At 51.1% G+C, this 19,539-nt stretch overlaps 1 protein-coding gene across 1 annotated transcript; it reads left to right on the top strand.

The window, feature by feature from the left end:
- The first annotated feature begins 1,109 nt into the window (after positions 1–1,109).
- Positions 1,110–18,540, top strand: SCYL1 (SCY1 like pseudokinase 1). Its single transcript, XM_081174042.1, has 17 exons — positions 1,110–2,297; positions 3,687–3,827; positions 5,376–5,498; positions 6,242–6,462; positions 7,598–7,688; positions 8,390–8,545; positions 8,853–9,011; positions 9,635–9,742; positions 11,737–11,850; positions 12,384–12,539; positions 13,460–13,648; positions 14,914–14,989; positions 15,124–15,309; positions 15,818–15,951; positions 16,626–16,904; positions 17,749–17,815; positions 17,922–18,540. Exons 1-17 carry the CDS (start codon positions 2,178–2,180, stop codon positions 18,044–18,046), a joined length of 2,445 nt encoding a protein of 814 aa, XP_081030168.1. The 5' UTR covers positions 1,110–2,177; the 3' UTR covers positions 18,047–18,540.
- The last annotated feature ends 999 nt before the right edge of the window (positions 18,541–19,539 follow it).

Genomic DNA, 19,539 nt, shown 5'->3' with positions numbered 1-19,539 from the left:
CGTGTGCTGCCCTGGTTCGCCAGAAGCGGCTTAGTCATGTTGGCCACATGACCCAGAAGCTGTACGCCGGCTCCCTCGGCCAGTAAAGCGAGATGAGCACCGCAACCACAGAGTTGGCCACGACTGGACCTAATGGTCAAGGGTGCCTTTAGCTTTACGCACATTTCTGTTTACACTGACTGCACCAAGCACAATACCCACTGCTGGTTTGAGAAGTGTATATGCCCGACGTTAGCCACAATCCACATCTATCCTGTATTTATCATGTAGTTTTAAATTAAACATTGCATTTCAATGTGTTCCCCCACAAACTAGCTTCAATCCAAATTGAAAAAGGACCTAGCTGTGATTTACCTGCCATTCCAGCATGGCAGGAGGGGTTGGGCTGGATAACTCTAGATACATAGCTCCTTCCATCGCTGCAGTTCTGGGATTCTATGCATTTTAAGCTGGCCAGGTGTATGCAGCCTTAATGACCTGTTGACCTATCATGATGTCACAGCTTTACTTGAGAATATTACTGTATAGTAATTCAAATGCCATACAATAAATGCAAACATATAAAACTTTCCAGTTTAAAACATAACAAAACAGTAATGCTTATAACATGATTGGGGGGAAAGGAATTAAAGAATTCCTTATAAAGTAGATTCAGGACAAGCACAATAATGCATTTTGTTGGTATCCTATAGTGTGACAAACTGCATTAATGGAAATTTTTCATTCTATGGTATTTTGCATGGTTTTATTGTATACAAGAATAATGAAGTGCCTTCAGCTTAAAGTATGGTCTGGCTTGTTTATAAATTTGTATTATCATTTTATTTTATTTTTTTGACCCATCACTGTCCGATTCCTGTAATAAGGAAAATAGAGAAACCATTAATAACAAAATAGCTGAAATAAGCAGCAGATGCTGGACTAGATGAGGCTCTTTCTATGTTCTACCTTTTGCATTGGGCTGCTCACATCTCCTCAAAGCAAGAAAGAGACTTGGGAGGTCTTGAACTTCTTGCTTTCTTCCCCCTCCAGCAGCTGATATTCTGGCTAATAATAATAATTTATTATTTATACCCCGCCCATATCCTTAGACAAAGTGAGAGGGCAGCAGCAGCTCCTACACCCCCCTTATCCTGACCTCCTCCACTTCTTTAGCTATCTGCTGCTGTTGGAAGGGCAGAGTTGTGGGTGCCACGCGACCTGCACCCCCATAACTAACCTGTGGCCCTGAGGTGCATAGAGGACACTCCCCCTTGGGCAACACTGAAGTCATTTTCAACTACCAACCCAGTTGTTTTGTGGATATGGAAAACTGGAGGGCATCTTGTCCACCCTGGGCAGCAAAATGTCTGTATTTTGGGGTTTGTTGCCCCTGAAGCTGGAGGCTCCTTACTGCATCTGAGGGGTAGGGAGAAGTCAGGGGTCTGGGAGCCCCTTCTCTTTCTTTCTCCACCTGCAGGGGAAACATCTGAGCGGAGAGTCATAGGAAGCGCAACGTGTTGGATACATGAAGCCATCACTCCGGGTGACGCTGCTTCTGAGCATGTGTGGAGCGCGCTTCCAAGGTTGGAGTGGGTGGACGGGCAGCAGTCAGTGTTTGAAACAGGGATTTGGAGTTGATAGGAAATGCCCCCTCCCCAATCGAGCGGATTCTCTCCCCCACAAAAAAAATTATATCCCAACGAATGGGGTACTGTATATGGGTGGTAATTTCCAATGAATTCAATGGGAGGTTGCAGTGGGTGGACTAGATGACTCTTGGAGTCCCTTCCGACTCTAAAGTTCTATGCTTCCAGGGCCCTCGGGTGTTGGCGCGTCTCGTGTGAATGCAGCGCGTTCCCCTTTCCCGCCGCAGTACGGGCCGCCGCTTTTTGGCCAGCGGTGCGCCTCCCTCTCCCCATCCTTGCACGTGTGAGTGCAGCGCCGCGAGAAGCCCTCGCGTCTCGGAGCCCCTCTCCTCCGCCGCCGGCGCTCTGTGCATGCTCGGGCGCGCCCTCTCTCCAAGCACTTCCGGGGCTGCGAAGAGGATCCGGGGCTAAGCCAGCCTCCCGGCCGGCCGAGGAAAACAGCGCCTGCCTAGCTGGCGGGGCTGGTGACGTCCGCGGAGCCGCCTCCGCTGCTGCTGCCGCCGCCGCCCACCGGGGTCCCCGTCCCCGACCTCCAGCCGGGGAGCCGCCATGTGGTTCTTCTCCCGGGACCCGATCCGGGACTTCCCCTTCGAGGTCGTCTCGCCTCCGGAGGCGCCGCCACTGCCCTTGCCGGGGGGATCCTGGCTGCTGCACCGCGGCAGGAGGAAGGTCTGCCCGCTCGCCTTTCTCTGTGCGCACGCGCGGGGAGGAGGGGGCGCAGGCTGAAGTCCAACCGGGAGAGAGAGAGAGATGGGAAAGGGTTTTCTCCCCTCCCCACTTCATTGGAGTTGCCGACCCCATTGCCCCGGGCAGAGCCTGATCTGGATTGAGGGTGCGGGTGGCAAGTCTTCCCCAGTTCTCCAGTGCATGCAGGGTGGGAGATGCAATGTTGGGGTGCCCTTAAAAAGACGGGAGGCCGCATCTGTGCTGCTGAAATGGAGGAGGGAGCTGGGAGAAGCACCCTTCTCCCACTTTTTGTGAGCGGGAAAAGTGATCTCTTCAGCCCCACGCGGAGGAATTTCACTTAGTAACTCCAAGCCAGTCTCTGTTCAGCTCAACCTACCTCACAGGGTTGTTGTCAAGCTAAGATATAGCAGCACCCTAAGGACGCGGGTGGCGCTGTGAGTTAAACCACAGAGCCTAAGACTTGCCGATCGAATCCCCATGACGGGGTGAGCTCCTGTTGCTCGGTCCCAGTTCCTCCCAACCTAGCAGTTCGAAAGCATGTCAAAGTGCAAGTAGATAAATAGGTACCACTCCGGCGGGAAGGTAAACTGTGTTTCCGTGCACTGCTGTGGTTCGCCAGAAGCGGCTTAGTCATGCTGGCCATGTGACCCGGAAGCTGTACGCCGGCTCCCTTGGCCAATAAAGCGAGATGAGCGCCGCAACCCCAGAGTCGGTCACGACTGGACCTAATGGTCAGGGGTCCCTTTACCTTTAAGGTGCTATGGCACGCAGAAGGGTCAGAGGTTCAGCCTCCAGTTAGGAATGTCAGGGAGCTGCTGATGGGGAAGACTGGGCTAGATGTTTTGACCCAGTCCTAGGCAGTCTGTGCCCTCCCCGCATTCAGGGAATTGTTCTCCTCCGCCAACTTGGGAGCTGCTCCACCCCAGAGGGAGCTGCTGTCACCATTGCTGGTCCGATCCTGCTGCCCCAGGTCCAGTCTTAGAGTGTGAGGTGTCTTAGAGTGTGAGGTGTCTGCCTCAGGCAGTTGTGAAATGGCTATTTAATTTGTGTTTTTTCTATTGAAGAATGCGGGGCAAGTTCCTGTATCACAATATTTACTGTATTTAGCTATGATTCCTGCATGGACCCATGGACCGTTTGGGTCTCTTCCAACTCTGAAATTCTACGGTTCTGCTCTCAGGAGGCCACTTTGGGGGCTTAGTGCCTTGGGTGCTTACAATCATAGGGTCAAGCTTTGGTACTTTTCACCCTGGCTTTGAAGCCTGGGAGGTGGTGGGAACCCCTGTTCCACTTCAAAAAGCAAAAGGTCTCCTTGCTCCTCAGCAGCTGCAAAGAGAGCTCAACGTCCTTTTCTTTCTTTCTTTCCGACAGGCCACGGGGGAACCAGTGTCTCTGTTTGTGTACGATGTGAAACCCGGCAACGAAGAACAGACTCAGATCGCCAAGGCGGCCTTCAAACACCTCAAAACCCTACGGCACCCCAATATCCTGTCCTACATTGACGGGTTAGAGGTAGTATATTGAGGGGAGTTGCTAAAGGGTTTTTTTTGTTTGTGGAGTGCAAGGCAGGCCTAAGACATTTTGGCACCTGAGGTGAGGCCCAAAACGGCATCCCGTCAGCCAGGGAAGGAGTGACTGATCAGGGAAGGTCTCCATCAGGAACAAGGGGGGAACGAACATCTGGGGAACAAGGCTGGGAGCAGACCAGCAGACCTCCTATTCTCCAAGAGGCTGCTGTCAAGGTTACGTGGGGTAGGCCTGCTGAGGAGGCGGCAGACCTGACCTCCAAGGTTTCAGGTCCTCCAGAACTCTTCATCGGGCTGGTTCGGGGTTTGGGAGCCTGTGAGAGCCTTGCAGATGACACTGGGCCCTGAATCCAAACCTTCCTAGCTTTCTTGCCGGGGCTGATGGGAGTCGTAGTCCATCAGTTTGTGGAGGAGGTGAGAAACTGAGGTTGGAGCTACAGAGTTTGCATTTAGCTGCCCTAGTTAAGATGGAATGTGGCCGAGGAGGTAGGAATGTGCTGTGGAGGTTTCGGGCAATAGAATAGAATAGAATAGAATAGAATAGAATAGAATAGAATAGAATAGAATCAAAGAAGATTGGATACAAAACCTCATGTGCTATGCAGAAATGGCAAAACTTACTGGGGAAAATAAGACATCAAGAGAACAAACTTTTTATTTATTTATAAAAGAATGGAAACGGTTTATAGAATATGTACTAATACATTGTAAACAGATAAGGACGTTGGCAGGATTATTGTAACAGCCTGCAGTTTCATTAGAGTAAATAGTTAGATGGATAAAAGAATAAGTTAAGTTAATTTAGAATAGGCAGGAAATGATAAATAGAAATGTAAGGAACCACAGAAAGAGAAGTAAGTAAGTTTTGAAATGTTAAAATGACTGTAAAACTCTTGAAATGTTTTTAACTGAAAATCACAAATAAAATAAAAATTGTAACATAACAATAACAGCAGCAACAATAATTTTATTATTTATAGCCTGCTCATCTTACCCAGATCTGTCTGCATCTTTATGCAAAACACACAGAGGCTTCTTTGTAGGTATAAAAAGCAGAAATAAAGGAAGCCCAGGCTGTTTGTAGATTTCTTTTAAAAGCTGGAGAAAGAATTAGGAGATGCCCTATGGGGGGAAAACACATATTGACTCCAGCCACTGGGTTTCTTTCCCTCTTAGATGGTGGAACCTCAGAAGGTGGTGGACTCTCCTTCATTGGAGGTTGGGTGGCCACCTTGCCTGGGATTCTTTAGCTGGGATTCCTGCGTTTCAGAGCATTGGACTAGATGAACCTTGGGGGTTCCCTTCCAACTCTACAGTGCTGTGATTCTGTGACTCAGTTCTGGCAAAAGAAAGTGAGGGTCCTAGTGAGGAGCGTGAAAGGGAGGGGGCTGTGGTTCAGTGGTCCTGTGAGAAGCTGCTGCTTGTGGATTGTATTGAGCTGGAGCAACCAGAGTCGGATGTGCAATGAGGCAGCTTTCTGGGTTCTTAAGGTAGACGTTACTCCTAACATGGTGATGTGTCTTTGTTTTGGCAGACGGAAAAATGCTTGCATGTGGTGACGGAGCCAGTGATGCCGCTTCCGGTCTACCTGGAGTCCAGAGGCGAAGGGCGAGAGCTGAGCGAGCTGGAGATCTCGTGGGGCCTCCATCAGATTGTGGTGAGATGTGTGGGGTGTCTTGGGAGAGGACTGCTTGCTGCCCCTGGGCCCAGGACCCTGCATACGGGGAAAACACCTGCTGCTTTGAGTGGGGCAGGGCTGTGGCCCTCCCCATGTTGCTGGACTACAACTCCCATGCCCCTTACCATCACCCATGCAGACTGGGGTTGATGGGAGGGGTAGTCCAAAAACACCTGGAATTCACTTCCTCCAGAAGCTGTGATGGCCACTCTAGGTCATGTGGGCATCCCATGAAACTGGATGTTGGAGGATTTGGGATGGATAAGAGAAAGTCCTTCTTCCCACAGCAATATGGAACTCACTTCCACAGGAGGCAGGAATGGCCACCGGCTTGAGTGGCTTGAAAAGGAAGATTGGACAAAATCATGGAGGGGATGACTATCAATGGCTGCCAGCCATGATGGCTGTGTCCTCCACGATCAGAGGCAGCAACGCTTCTAAATACCAATTGCGGAAAATCGCAGGAGGGGAGAGAGCTCTTGTGGTCGAATCCTGCTTGCAGGTTCTCCACAGGCACTCTGAGAACAGGATGCTGGCCTCTTGGCCTGATGCGTCAGGCTCTCCTTACGTTCTCATGGAGGCCACCGGATTGGTGAAGGCTGATGCTTTTGAAAAGTATAATAAAACAAACGAGGCTTTGTGGGAGAGTTGATGGGGAGCAGGGTGGAGATCTCTGTCCTGCTAACCACCTGCTTCCTTCTTGGGGCCGATGGCCTTCCTAGAAAGCCCTCAGCTTCTTGGTCAACGACTGCCACCTCATCCACAACCACGTCTGCCCGGCGGCCATCTTTGTGGACCGTGCTGGCGAGTGGAAGCTGGGCGGTTTGGACTACATGTGCTCAGCTCAGGGGGATGCTGCCGTGCCGAGGAAAGGGGTCCCCGAGCTGGAGAAGTACGACCCTCCTGAGTTAGCAGACAGCAGCAAGAGCGTTGGAGAAAAATGGTGAGCTTGCTTGGCTTCTCTCCCCACACTTTCTTTTAAAAAGCAGCCAACCCCCTTCTAGTTTGGTCCAGCCTCTAAAATGCAAGCAGTGAGGTTTCCGTTCACCTCTGCCGGTAAGGTGTGGTGCTTAGAAAGTTGGACTGGGGCGATCCAGGTTCGAATCCCACTGCTCAGCCCTGAATCTCGCCAGGTGACCTTGTAGCACTCGCTGTCTCTTGGCCGGATCTCCCTGGCAGGCTTGTTGTGAGAATAAAATGAGGGAAGAAAGGAAGTGCCTTGTTAAATTTGCTTGTTAAATTCATCAGTCCCCTCATGCCATGAGCCTCTGGGTGTCCCTGAGAAGCTTGAGCAGGATATGAATGAAATAAAAAAATGAAAACAAGGGATCCCTGTCTCTTAAGAAGACAGCTTTCAGTCAGGGTTGTGGCTCAGTCAAAACCTTAGCTGTGCAAACCTAAAGTTTTGGTATGTGCTTAAATTCCCTCCCGCAAAATATGGACTGCCTGTAAGCCCCTGGAGCCAAAACACCCTGCAAGTTTTGAGCAAGCAAATCAAGATGGAAGCTGAATAAAGAGGTCAACTGGAGGAGCCCTTGGTCTTTGATTATTTTATTGGATTTCTATTCCACATTATTCTCCAAGGAGCTCTGGGTGGCATATGTGGTTCTCCTGCCCCTCCTCTGTTCCCCACAACAACCCTGTGAGGTTGTGACTGGCCCAAAGTCACACCCAGTGAGCTTCAGGACAAAGTGGGGGATTTGAACCCAGGTCTCTTCCAGGTCCTAGCCAGATACTCTAACCACTCTGGCTCTCAGGTTCCTCAGGACTCTCCTGAGCTTGCCATAGCATATCAAGGCAGCTGCCTCACTGGAATCAGGGCAAGTTAGGAATATTTGTTTCTCCTTAGACTGTCAATAAGTTATGGACATCAGTCAAGACTTTAAAAAAATACAGAATTTCTGTTTTCAGATGGCAAAGTGGGGTGGGCTACTTGGAAAGGGATTAGCAGTGGCCAAAATAAGGCAGAGGAGCATGGGCACTTGTGTACCTATTTGTCAGTCAGAGCTGCAGTTTTTTTTTGGGGGGGGGAGGCTTTAATCAAACACGCTCAACCACCCCTTTCTGTGTTGTGACAGGTCAGCCGACATGTGGCGCCTTGGCTGCCTCATCTGGGAGGTCTTCAATGGCCCCCTGCCTCGGCCATCTTCCCTCCGGTCTCTTGGCAAGGTGTGTGTACCTCTCTGTCCTGGAAAAAACAGCAGCCTTGTAGGTTAGCAGGGTGGAGTCACGTGCCACTGGACGGCTGCTGGAGCTGGTGGAACCTTCTCAGGCTCCTGAAGACCTTAGGCTTTAGAGGAGCAATGGGGGACCCGTGGCTCTCCCGATGTTGCTAGAAAAAAAACACCAATCATTAAAAAGCAATTAAGCATTGATAAAATTAAATCTATATCTATGTATCATCTATCTATCTATCTATCTATCTATCTATCTATCTATCTATCTAATCTATCTATCTAATCTATCTATCATCTATCATCTATAGCTATATCTATCTATCATCTATCTATCTATCTATCTATCTATCTATCTATCTATCTATCTATCTATCATCTCAGATAATTGCAATAAAAACATCACAATACCAGCCCTTTCCTTTAAAGTCAGCCAGCCTGTTAGGACAATAATTCTAACGGGGCAACAATTAGGGAGCCAGTCTGGCTTCTCTAGCAAGGGAGTTCCTAAGGCTGTGAGCGGCCACATTTGACAGGCCTTTAGCTTCCTAACTGGCTGTAGGACCATAGTGGGAAGGTTGCAAGGGGGGTGCAGAAGGCCTGGACTGCCCCTCTCTCTCCCAGCTCCTGCTTCTCTTGTCTTTCACGGATGTCATGACTCTTCTCCCTTGCTGCCTCTCCCCCCTTGTCTTCCAGATCCCCAAGTCTTTGGTCCCCCATTATTGCGAGCTGGTGGGTGCCAACCCCAAGCTGCGGCCCAACCCGGCCAAGTTCCTGCAGAACTGCCAGGGGCCGGGAGGCTTCATGGACAACAGCTTTGTGGAGACCAACCTCTTCCTGGAGGAGATCCAGGTGAGTGGGAGGGCGAATCCTGGCTTTCTGCCCTGCAGGTGTCCTTTGATCTTCTGTTATGACTGAGCCACAGCTCAGTGGTGGAGCGCAGTTAAAAACAGGAATCCGAGGACAGCAGCTTGCAAAGCCTTGACCTGCCCAAAACCCTGGGTAACTGTTGCCAGTCAGCGCTGCCAAAAGAGCTGAGCTGGCCTCCTGTTTCCAGAGGGGGAGCAACAGCCCCATTAGTCTCATTCAAACAAGGGGACGCCCAGGCCTCAGCCAGGTCGTGGCTGTGAGCTGGTGACTTCTTTTATCCTCTCCCCAGATTAAGGAGCCCGCGGAACGGCAGAAGTTCTTCCAGGAGCTCAGCGCGAACCTGGACTCCTTCCCTGAGGATTTCTGCCGCCACAAGGTCCTCCCGCAACTGCTGACGGCGTTTGAGTTTGGCAGCGCTGGGGCTGTCATCCTCATTCCACTCTTCAAGGTGAGCGGCCCCCTGGACCGGGGACAGGCGCACTCTGTGTGAGCCCAGAGGAAGCGTCCCCTTTGCCCCACCTGGGTGCTCTGTCTTAACACAGACTCCCTCAGTGAAACAGGGAATAGCTGTAGCATCTGAGGAGGGAAGGAAGGGAGAAGGGAGTTTGGCTCAGTAGCAGAGCACCTGCTAGGCCTCTGCTCACCTGAGTTTCAGACTACAACTCCCATCACTCCCAGTTTAATGTTGTAGCAGGTAATTATAACAAATATGAATTATAACACTCATAATAATAACAGGGCTATAAATTGCATTTTCATAATTAACAGCCACATCAGGTCTGCCTTTTAAGCACCGGGGGTGCTAATTGCTGTAACACAAACCCACAAGTAAGTCCCATTGAGTTTGGTGGGGCTTATTCTGGAATGAGTATGGAATTGCAGCCTTAGCTGACTGATCATAGAATCCTAGATTTATGGGGTTGGAAGGGGCCACCAAAGGGCATCTAGTCCAACCCCAACTGATCTACCAGTTAGAACTGAGGCACAGAACAATACATGTTTGTTTTAGGTGTCCATGTTACCTAATAGTATATGGAATTTTGTGTGTGTTTTTTTGTTTTGTCACTGCAGGTGGGGAAATTCTTGAACACCCAGGAATACCAGCAAAAAATCATTCCCGTCATTGTGAAGATGTTCTCCTCTCCAGACCGGGCAATGAGGATCCGGCTGTTGCAACAGGTACAAGGGGGTGGGGGGTGCACAACAGACTGCCATGTGGGTGGGGGTGGGGGGAGGTGTTGCACCCAGCTTAGGAGGGGTGTTAATCCCATTAGAAAAAAGCATATGAGCTTGTCATCACCCAGACTCCTGAGCTCAGAGCGTAACGATGCACTCCTAGCCAGGTCTACCTGAATGAAAGTCCTGCTGAGTTCAGTGGGATGTTTTCCCAGGTAAGTGTGTATAACAGTGGTTCCCAGTTAGGGGTCTGGGGACCCCTGAGGGTCCTCAGAACTCACTCAGGGGCTTTGCAGCCCCATCCCTCGCCTCCCCCCAACTAATATTTTGTCATTTTTGCATGGTAATATATTTTATGGTCTGTTGCTTTTTAGTATAAATAAATCCTTTGCTTATTAGGGGCTACCACACATTTTGTTCAAAATACTGCTTTGCAGAGGTAACTACCACAGAGTTATCAAAAATTTCAAAAGTAGGGAGTCCATGGCTTGGCTTTTGAAAAATAATGGGTCCTCAGTAATTAGCTAATTGGGAGCTCCTGGTGTATACACTAGGATCACAGGCTAAGACAGCATTCAGCATCCTGGCATCCTCCAGATGTGGTTGGACTACAACTCCCATCATCCTCAGCCAGCACGCTGATGGGAGTTGTAGTCCAGCAACATCTGAAGGGGGGCTAGGATAGCGCAGGATGGCTGAATCACGGAGCAGAGTGTTGGATTAAACCAGTCTTCCTCAATCTCCCACCACAATGTTGGCCGATGCATTATATAATATTTATTTAGGGCATTTTTATACCCTGTTCTTCAGCCAAAAAGGCTCCTACAGTGACTCACAATCGAAACAAGACAGTGTCTACCCACAGGCTTACAATCTTTAAAAACTACAACATGGAGACACACAAGGAAAAAGGGACAGGGAGGGCAGAGGAAAATCAGAATCAAAACTCAGGCACCAATTTCTGAATGGTTGTTCCCATAATGACCAGTTGGCCCATTTCAGGGACAGGAGATGGTTCCCAGCAAAGCTGATGAAGTGAGCCTTCTTCCCACCTCTCCCACTGAGGCCGTCTGGTGGAATGGCTTCCTCCGGTGACAGGAGAGGGGAGAAGAAGCCTAATGGAACCGGCCAGTCACAGCGGAGCCGATGGAGGGAGCTCTGCTTCCCAGCTCTCAGTATGATAAAATGCCCCATGTTAGCCAGAAACATCATAACCAGACACTGGAGAGACCTGTCAGGAGTAAGCATGGACCAACGGTACCAAATAGTATGGGAAGCAGCCTTACTAGAAAAATTAACCAATAAACTGAAACTGACACAGGGACAAATAGGAGAAGACACCTTCACCCCAGTATGGCTCCCCTTTATCACATTCACAGCCCAGCAAGACAATGACAAAAATCCAACATACAAATCAATATGGCTAACCTGATCCAAATCACTCACACATGAAAACAAAGATCACCACAGCCAATCACAAACAAAAAACCACACCCTAGGCCAACCCCAACCTCTCTCACCACCAAAGGAACACAAGTGAATCACAGAGAACCTACACAAGCGACACTGACACAAACCCCCACATATATTAAGTAAAATAGAAACATCGCCACCCACCCCCACCCCCACTCACCTTTCCCCCCTCCATCTCATTCCCCCTTTTCTTCCTAATGTCTCAACAAATGAAACTGATCTGTAAAAAATGTTACTTGAATAAAAAGAGAGAGAGACATTGCACATATTTTTGTAAATCAAGAAAATCTTTAATAACCGCCCCCCCAAAATGCCCCATGTTAGGATTCCTTTCCCCCTTCCTTATGAGTTCCGAGTCCTGGATCTGAATCTTCAGCAGGGACGACCTGGGTTTGAAAGCATGTGAGGAAGGGCGTTGTGGGTGGTGGTCTGGGTCCTGAGAAGCAGGCCTCTTTCACCCAGCAAGTCCTTTGCTGACTGTGCTTCCCCCCACTCTCTCCGCATGTGCCCCTCTAATCTGCCAGATGGAGCACTTCATCCAGTACCTGAACGAGCCCACGGTCAACACCCAGATCTTCCCCCACGTGGTGCACGGCTTCCTAGACACCAACCCGGCCATCCGTGAGCAGACGGTGAAGGTGAGGGGCCATGGGATGTTGAGAGCCAGGATGCAAGAGGTTCTTTAGTTTAACTTGCTTCCACAGGAGGCAATGATGGCCCCCAACATAAAGGGACCCCTGACCATTAGGTCCAGTCGTGACCGACGCTGGGGTTGCGGCGCTCATCTCGCTTTATTGGCCGAGGGAGCCGGCGAACAGCTTTCGGGTCATGTGGCCAGCATGATTAAGCCGCTTCTGGTGAACCAAAGCAGTGAACGGAAACGCCGTTTACCTTCCCGCTGGAGCGGTACCTATTTATCTACTTGTACTTGGATGTGCTTTCGAACTGCTAGGTTGGCAGGAGCAGGGACTGAGCAACGGGACCTTCTGATCTGCAAGTCCTAGGACCTGTGGTTTAACCCACAGCGCCACCCGCGTCCCCTAGGCCCCCAACACAGAGGGCTTTAAAAGAGGATCAGATGTACCTCTCTTGGAAGAGAGGGCCATCGATGGCTACGAGCCAGGACACAGCTGACCCTTGACTTCTCCTTTTCCTCTCTCCCCGCTGGCAGTCTATGCTGCTGCTGGCTCCCAAGCTGAACGAGAACAACCTCAACGTGGAGCTCATGAAGCACTTTGCCCGCCTGCAGGCCCGGGACGAACAGGGCCCCATCCGTTGCAACACCACCGTGTGCCTCGGCAAGATCGGGCCCTACCTCAGCGCAAGCGTGAGTGGAGATGCCTCGTGGGTGTGGGAGGGCTTTCTGGAGCAGCGGGCGCGGGGAGAGATGCCTATTTCATTATTCGTTTATTGCATTTATATCCCACCTTTCCTCCCAAGGTGGCGCACTTGGTTCTCCACCATTTATCATATTTTTCGCTCTATAATACGCACTTTTTCCCTCCTAAAAAGCAAGGGGAAATGTGTGTGCGTCTTATGGAGCGAATTCTGGCTGCGCAGCTGTCCTAGAAGCCAGAACAGCAAGAGGGATTGTTGCTTTCGCTGTGCAGCAATCCCTCTTGCTGTTCTGGCTTCTGGGATAGCCACACGAAACCTCCTCAGGGCAGGGGGAGGAATGTTCCGCCTGCCCTGAAGAGGCTTTGCGCGGCTATCCTAGAAGCCAGAACAGCAAGAGGGATCACTGCACAGCGAAAGCAGTAATCCCTCTTGCTGTTCTGGCTTCTGGGATTCAGAATATTTTTTTTATTGTTTTCCTCCTCCAAAAACTAGGTGCATCTTATGTTCTGGTGCGTCTTATAGAGCGAAAAATACGGTAATCCCCCAAACCACAACCCTGTGAGGTAGGTTAGGCTGGGAGGCAGGGACTGGCCCAACGTCACCCAGTGAATTTCATGGCCAAGTGGGGATTTGAACCATGTTCTCCCAGGTCCCAGGTCTCCTTTAATCCCCCAAAACAATCACCCTGTGAGGTAGGTTAGGCTGAGAGGCAGTGACTGGCCCCAAAGGTCACCCAGTGAGCTTCATGGCCAAGTGGGGATTTGAACCCTGGTGTCTTCCAGGGGAGATGGAAGAAGATGGGCGGGTTGTGCTGTGTTGTGATTCCTGCGTTGCAGAGGGTTGGACTAGATGACCCCTGTGGTCCCTTCCGACTACAGTTCTGTGATTCTATGACCCTTTTATTTGCAGACGAGGCAGAGCGTCCTGATCTCAGCCTTCAGCCGGGCCACCAAGGACCCCTTTGCCCCCTCTCGCGCTGCTGGGGTCCTGGGCTTTGCAGCCACCCACAACTTCTACTCTATGAAAGACTGTGCCTTCAAAATCTTGCCCGTCCTCTGTACGCTGACAGTGGACCCAGAGAAAACCGTCCGGGACCAGGTGAGCTGTGGGACCAGGGAGGAGGGGTGCTGAGTGAAACCCCTTTTGGGGGAGGCACTGGGTATCCTTGTGCCTCCCTTTGAGGTCCACTGTCTTTTCTGTAGCCCTAAAAAACCACCCCACTTATTTTGCTTTCCCAGATGTCTCTGCCCACCACCACAATCTGCCACCAAACTATGACTTTCCATGCACAACTCTCCCCCCAGCACCTCCAGAATTTGTCCACCAGCGACTTTGCATTGCAGGAGGTTGGGCTAGATGGGAATTCTGTATGATTTTTGCTTGCCTGGTTCAAGACTCCTGCCTGCAATTCAGGGATATGTTTTATTTTATAGCGAAACAGATTTGCATATGCTTTATATTGTGCTTAATAATAATATTTTGTGCATTATGGTTAAAATGCTATTTTAATCTGACAGTAGAATTACTCAGTTGCTTATATTATGAATTTATGAATGGGCTTCATGGAGGAGAAGTCTGCCAGTAGCTACCAGCTATGAAGGCTTTTCTCTACTGCAAGAACAGGCTGCTTGGAGTAGGTAGCCCATTGGCCTGATCCTGCAAGCTTTCCTTATGGGGCTCAGGTCCTCTTGGCAGGTTTTCCATGGGCACCTGGTCGGCCACTGTGAGAAAAGGGGTGGATCTATACTCATGGTTCGTAACGTGAAGGAAGGGTGAAGGAATGATTTTCATAACGTGATGGACACATTCTGTTGTTCTTGTACAGTGGAACCTTGGTTCTCGAACTTAATCCGTTCCAGAAGTCCGTTCGACTCCCAAAACGGTTCGAAAACCAAGGTGTGGCTTCCAGTTGGCTGCAGGAGCTTCCTGCACTCAAGTGGAAGCCGCGTTGGATGTTCGGTTTCTGAAAAACGTTTGCAAACCGGAACACTTACTTCCGGGTTTGTGGCGTTTGGGAGCCGATTTGTTCATCAACTAAGCCGTTGGAGAACCAAGGTACCACTGTAATGTTAATAATACATTATTAAAATGGGGCACCAGAGGGCGCTGCAAAGCAACCAGGAACCAGCAATAGGGAAACTGCTTTGTAAAGGTAAGGAATGTTTTTAATTTGCCAGTATGCCCTGTGATGTTTTAGAACAATATATCTAATACCGTTCTTATAACGTTATAGCCTGGCCTCATCCGGCAGGCTCCAATGTCCTTATGCTGTTAGCATTTGCTGTGTGTTGCACAGTGCACTTCAGCCTGACGTCTTCACATCCAGATGAGTGTTTTACAGGTGACCCCTTTCTCTCTCTCAGGCCTTCAAGGCGATGCGGAGCTTCATCACCAAACTGGAAACCGTTTCCGAAGATCCATCTCAGCTCTCTGAGCTTGGTGAGCCGCCCTCCGTGATGGCGGGGTGGGTGGAATGGAGACAAGTGTGTGGGGAGGAGAAGGAGCAGCATTTGCCCCTCCCCTCACGTCGAAGCAGACAGCACTGAATTGACCATTCTGCGCCCTCCCTGCAGAGAAGGACGTCCAGGCTGCCTCGGCTGCCCCAGGGGCGAGTGCAGCTGCCAGCTGGGCTGGCTGGGCCGTGACGGGGGTCTCGTCTCTCACGTCGAAACTGATCCGGACCAATGCCGGGGGGGTGCCCGTGGCCGAGCAGGCGCCTGAGGGGGCCCCTGCCAGCACACCAGAGCCCCCCAAATCAGGTCAGTGGAGGCAGGGAAAGTTAATGGGGGTATCGGCAAAGAAGGTGTCTTGTCTCGGGGCAGCAGAGGCTGTGGGGTGTAGTGGTTAGAGTCTTGGACTAGGACTTGGGAGAGACCAGAGTTCAAATCTCCACTCACTGGGTGTGACCTCGGAAAAGTGGCTGCCTCTCAGCCTAGCCTACCTCATGGGGTTGTTGTTGAGGGAATTAAATGAGGACTGGGACTAGGGACAGACCAGGGATCAAATCCCCACCCAGACATCATGAAGCTCACTAGGTGACCTTAGCTCCTGTGAGCCCTACCTCACAGGGCTGTTGTGGATATTAAATGAGGAAGAGGGGAGAACCCTGTTCGCCACCTAGAGCCCTTTGGAGAAAAAGGTGGGGTAGAAATGCAAACTAACAAACAAGGCCCGTTCTGTGGGTCTTTATTTGCCACAGCAATTCTGCTAGCCCAGTGCCTTCTTCCGCTAGCCAGATACAGATGCTTGGCTACTTCTTTTTTTAAGGAGCAGGCCAACCCTCTATCCCAGAAGGGGCAGCCCCTGCGTCATCCAGCCATTGGGACCTGGAGGAGGATGCGACAGAGGAGGAGGAAAGTGCAGCAGACCGATGGGATGATGAGGATTGGGGCAGTCTGGAGGTAAGAGGGAGAGAAAGTGGAGGCAGGCGGGGGGCGGGGGGCACACACACCAGAGCGATGTGGGGCTTGCTCGCCTGTCCCCGTGCAGGGCTGTCAGGTGGTGGCATGGGCGAATATTCCTACCTGTCTCTGCAGAGCTCATTTGCCATGGCAACAGTGCTGCTGGGCTCTTCAGCCTTCCACGGGCTCCGGGGCTCAGTTGAGGGAGCCTCCCTTTTATTTTCTTCTCCAAAGAGGCAAGCCAGCCCAGCTGTGATTCCTGCATTGCAGGGGGTTGGACTAGATGACCCTTGGGGTCCCTTCCTACTCCACAATTCTATGATTCCATGACGGGAACCAACCTAGGCAGCCAAGAAGTCTGGAGGGAGGGTGGTACACCTGCAGTGGGGCCCTTTCTGCTTTCCACAGGTTGGAGGGAGCAGCTGGAGCCCAGCAGGCATGGCCTTTGGGCCATTGCATAGGAGGAGATATTTGGTGTGGGAAGAAGACAACCCTTGGGTGTGGTATACCCCACTCCCAAATCTCTGGGTTTGGGTGCTTTCTGGCTTCTAAGCTTGCCATGGAAACACCATTCCTGTCTCGGCGGTCATGTGGACTAGAAACCTCCCCGTTTTAAAGAAAAACTCCTATTCCATTTTAACAGCAGGGGTTTGTCCTTGTCGCCTTATTCCCAGACCACCTCCACCGCCGGGAAGGCAGAGACTGACTGGAGTGCCTCTGCCTGGGACCTGGAGCCTTCCTGGAGCCAAAAAAAGACACAGCGCCCCACTGCAGATGGGGGTTGGGGCGGCGCCTGCGAGGGGGACTTGGCCCCCGGCCTGGGCCAGAGGTCTACCACGGCCCCACCAGATGGGACCAAACTGGCCAGCGATTACAACTGGGAAAGCCTTGGCAGCGCAGACAAGCCAGACCCGTTTTCCTCTCTTGCGGAGAAGCCGGCAGCGGACAGGCAGGTGCGAGACCAGCTTCCTGTCTCAAGAGCTTGCTTTGACTAGTCCAGGCTCCAAGTCACAACTTTTGGGGAAGGGACTTCACTCAGGCACAGGGATAGTGCTTTGTGTGCAGAAGGAAATTGGGTTCCCTAGAGAGCTGCCCATCACCTCAAGGCCCTGGAGTGGGTTGCAACATTTAATCTATTTAGAAAAGTTCAAAACATGCATCGTGCATCGCCAGACTAGGTGACAGGCACCTCTGGACACCAGAGGCCTTTAAGCAGAGGTTGGGCAGCCGGCGGTCAAGGATTATTTAGCTGCAATTCCCACATTGCAGGGTGTGGGGCTAGAGGCCCTTGGGGTCCCTTCCAGTTTACAGCTCTATGATCTTCCTCTCTTCAGGGGAAGGGCTGGAGCTCAGGGCTAAGAGGACATGCAGCAGCACTCGGAAAACCTCTTGCCCAGTCCCCAATACCATCAGGTAGGGCCTGGGGAAAAGATTCCTGCCGGAGACCCTGGAGGGCCACTGCTGTCGATTGTTAAAGACACTGAGAGTTGTTACAGTACTCCCCTTAAAAGAGCTACAATTCCCAGAGTGGTTTAGTCACCAGCCCCTCTTCCCAGGGAACTCTGGGAATTGTAGTTCTGTGAGGTGCATAGCGGGCATCCTAACAACCTTCATCACCTTTAACAAACTGCAACTCCTAGAATTCAGAGCGGTAAGAGACTGCTTCAAAGGTATTGTGCAGATGGGGCTTTAGTCTGGCTGGTAACTGTCTAAATATCTTAACGGGTGGGGAAGGAGCTGCCCCTTCCAGGGTCTCTTTATCTCTATATTCCCCTTGACTCTTTCTCCTCTGTCTAGAGGAACATGGAGGCGCTGGGCGACTGGGACCTCCAAGACAACTGGGAGGCGCTGGAGTCAGAGCAAGGCAAGTCATCCCTTCCTGCCCCCCTTCCCTTGTAGCTTCCCTGGAGCTGATGGAGAGGCCAGCCTGTGACCCAGACTCAGGGGGGGCTCTCTTTGTGCTTTTTCAGGGCCCAGCAAGGCTGAACTAGCAAGGAAAAAGCGAGAGGAGAGGAAGCAGGAGATGGAGGCCCGGCGAGCAGAGCGGAAGGCGGCCAAGGGACCCATGAAGCTGGGGGCCAGGAAGCTGGACTGACACCCCCCTCCCTTTTACTTTTTTATTAGGGGGGTAGCAGGCTGCCGGTGGGGGAGGGCAGAAGAAGGGCTGTTTCTGGCATGTCTCCAAATCTCTTCCTTCCCCTAGGTTGTTTTTTTTCTGGGCAGGGGGAGAGGGAGAAGATGCAGAGCCTGGTGGGGTTTTTTTTGGGGGGGGGGAGTTTGCTACCTCCATCATCGCTTGCCAAGAAGCGTTTCCAGTTCACTGAGTCTTCCCCCTCCAGTGACGGAGACACCTTGAATTCCAAATGCCCTCACCTGGGGGCGGGGAGAAGTTACCCAGTGGGGGGGAGACAGTCTCTCTCTCTCTCTCTCTCTCTCCCTCTGTCTCCATAGAGTAGCTATTCTGTACAGCGGCTGGTGTTCCAGCACGGGATGTATGTTTGTATGTGTGTGAAATGTGATTCTTGCCTGTTTCATTGGTTTATGCAGAAGCCGACAAATAAATTAACTCTTTACCGATAATGTAAAAAAGCCTTCCATGCCAGCCAGCTTTGGAAGCTGTGCCGGCAGGCTGAGGCTGCACCTGCGGGACAGCAGAGGCCTGCCTGCGCCTGCTATTAGCCATGATGGCTGTACTGAATGTCGCAGTACTGTGGTACCTCGGGTTAAGAACTTAATTCGTTCTGGAGGACCGTTCTTAACCTGAAACTGTTCTTAACCTGAAGCACCACTTTAGCTAATCGGGCCTCCTCCTGCTGCTGCGCCACCAGAGCACAATTTCTGTTCTCATCCTGAAGCAAAGTTCTTAACCCGAGGTACTATTTCTGGGTTAGCAGAGTCTATAACCTGAAGCGTCTGTAACCCGAGGTACCACTGTGCTGCTTCTGAATACCTGTTGCTGGAAAAACAGGAGGGCTCTTTTGCTTAAATCCTTCTTGTGGGTTTCCCACAGGTATCTGGTGGGAAACAGGATGCTGGCTTGATCCAGCAGACTCTTATCATCCCTACTTTTGCAGCTTAAGGGTAGGGCTGGGGTGCCTGGGCTCCCCCAGAGATGGGGCATGCAACTCCCCTCTTCCCCAGCCAGCTCAGCCAGTCATCAGGGTTCATGGGAGTTGGAATCCAAACAATGGCTGGAGGGGACACAGGCAGAGTGTGCCTTTCTGCTCCCCAGGATACAGAAATAGTAAGGGATACACACACACATGCACACATCTGGTGCACCCATAAGGGGGATGATCCAAGGGGATGGAGCAACTCACCTGTGAAGAAAGGTTTGCAGCACTGGGGACTTTTGCGATAGAAGTTTATAAAATTATGTATGGCACAGATAAATATGTCCCTGCCCGTCTCGTAATGCTAGAAAATTGTGCCCATCCAGTGAAGCTGGAAGATTCAGGACAGATGAAAGAAAGTGGTCCTGCACACAGCGCATAGTTAAACTCTGGAACTGTGCCTCTCCACAGGAGGCAGGGATGGCAAACTTGGATGGCTGAAAAAAGAGGATTAGACAGGAGAGGACTTTTGATG

The sequence above is a fragment of the Podarcis bocagei genome (genome assembly GCF_964188305.1).
Source record: "Podarcis bocagei genome assembly, chromosome: 16".
Classification (NCBI taxonomy): Eukaryota; Metazoa; Chordata; class Lepidosauria; order Squamata; family Lacertidae; genus Podarcis; species Podarcis bocagei.
Note: the sequence above shows the minus strand (reverse complement) of the source record. Positions and strands in the feature narration are given on the sequence as shown.

Excerpts from the sequence above, each read along its gene's own strand:
- SCYL1 (XM_081174042.1), top strand. The coding sequence starts at position 2,178 with ATGTGGTTCTTCTCCCGGGACCCGATCCGGGACTTCCCCTTCGAGGTC. Across the intron at positions 3,828-5,375 it reads CCTACATTGACGGGTTAGAG|ACGGAAAAATGCTTGCATGT; the intron begins GTAGTATATTGA and ends TTGTTTTGGCAG. Across the intron at positions 9,743-11,736 it reads GGATCCGGCTGTTGCAACAG|ATGGAGCACTTCATCCAGTA; the intron begins GTACAAGGGGGT and ends CTAATCTGCCAG.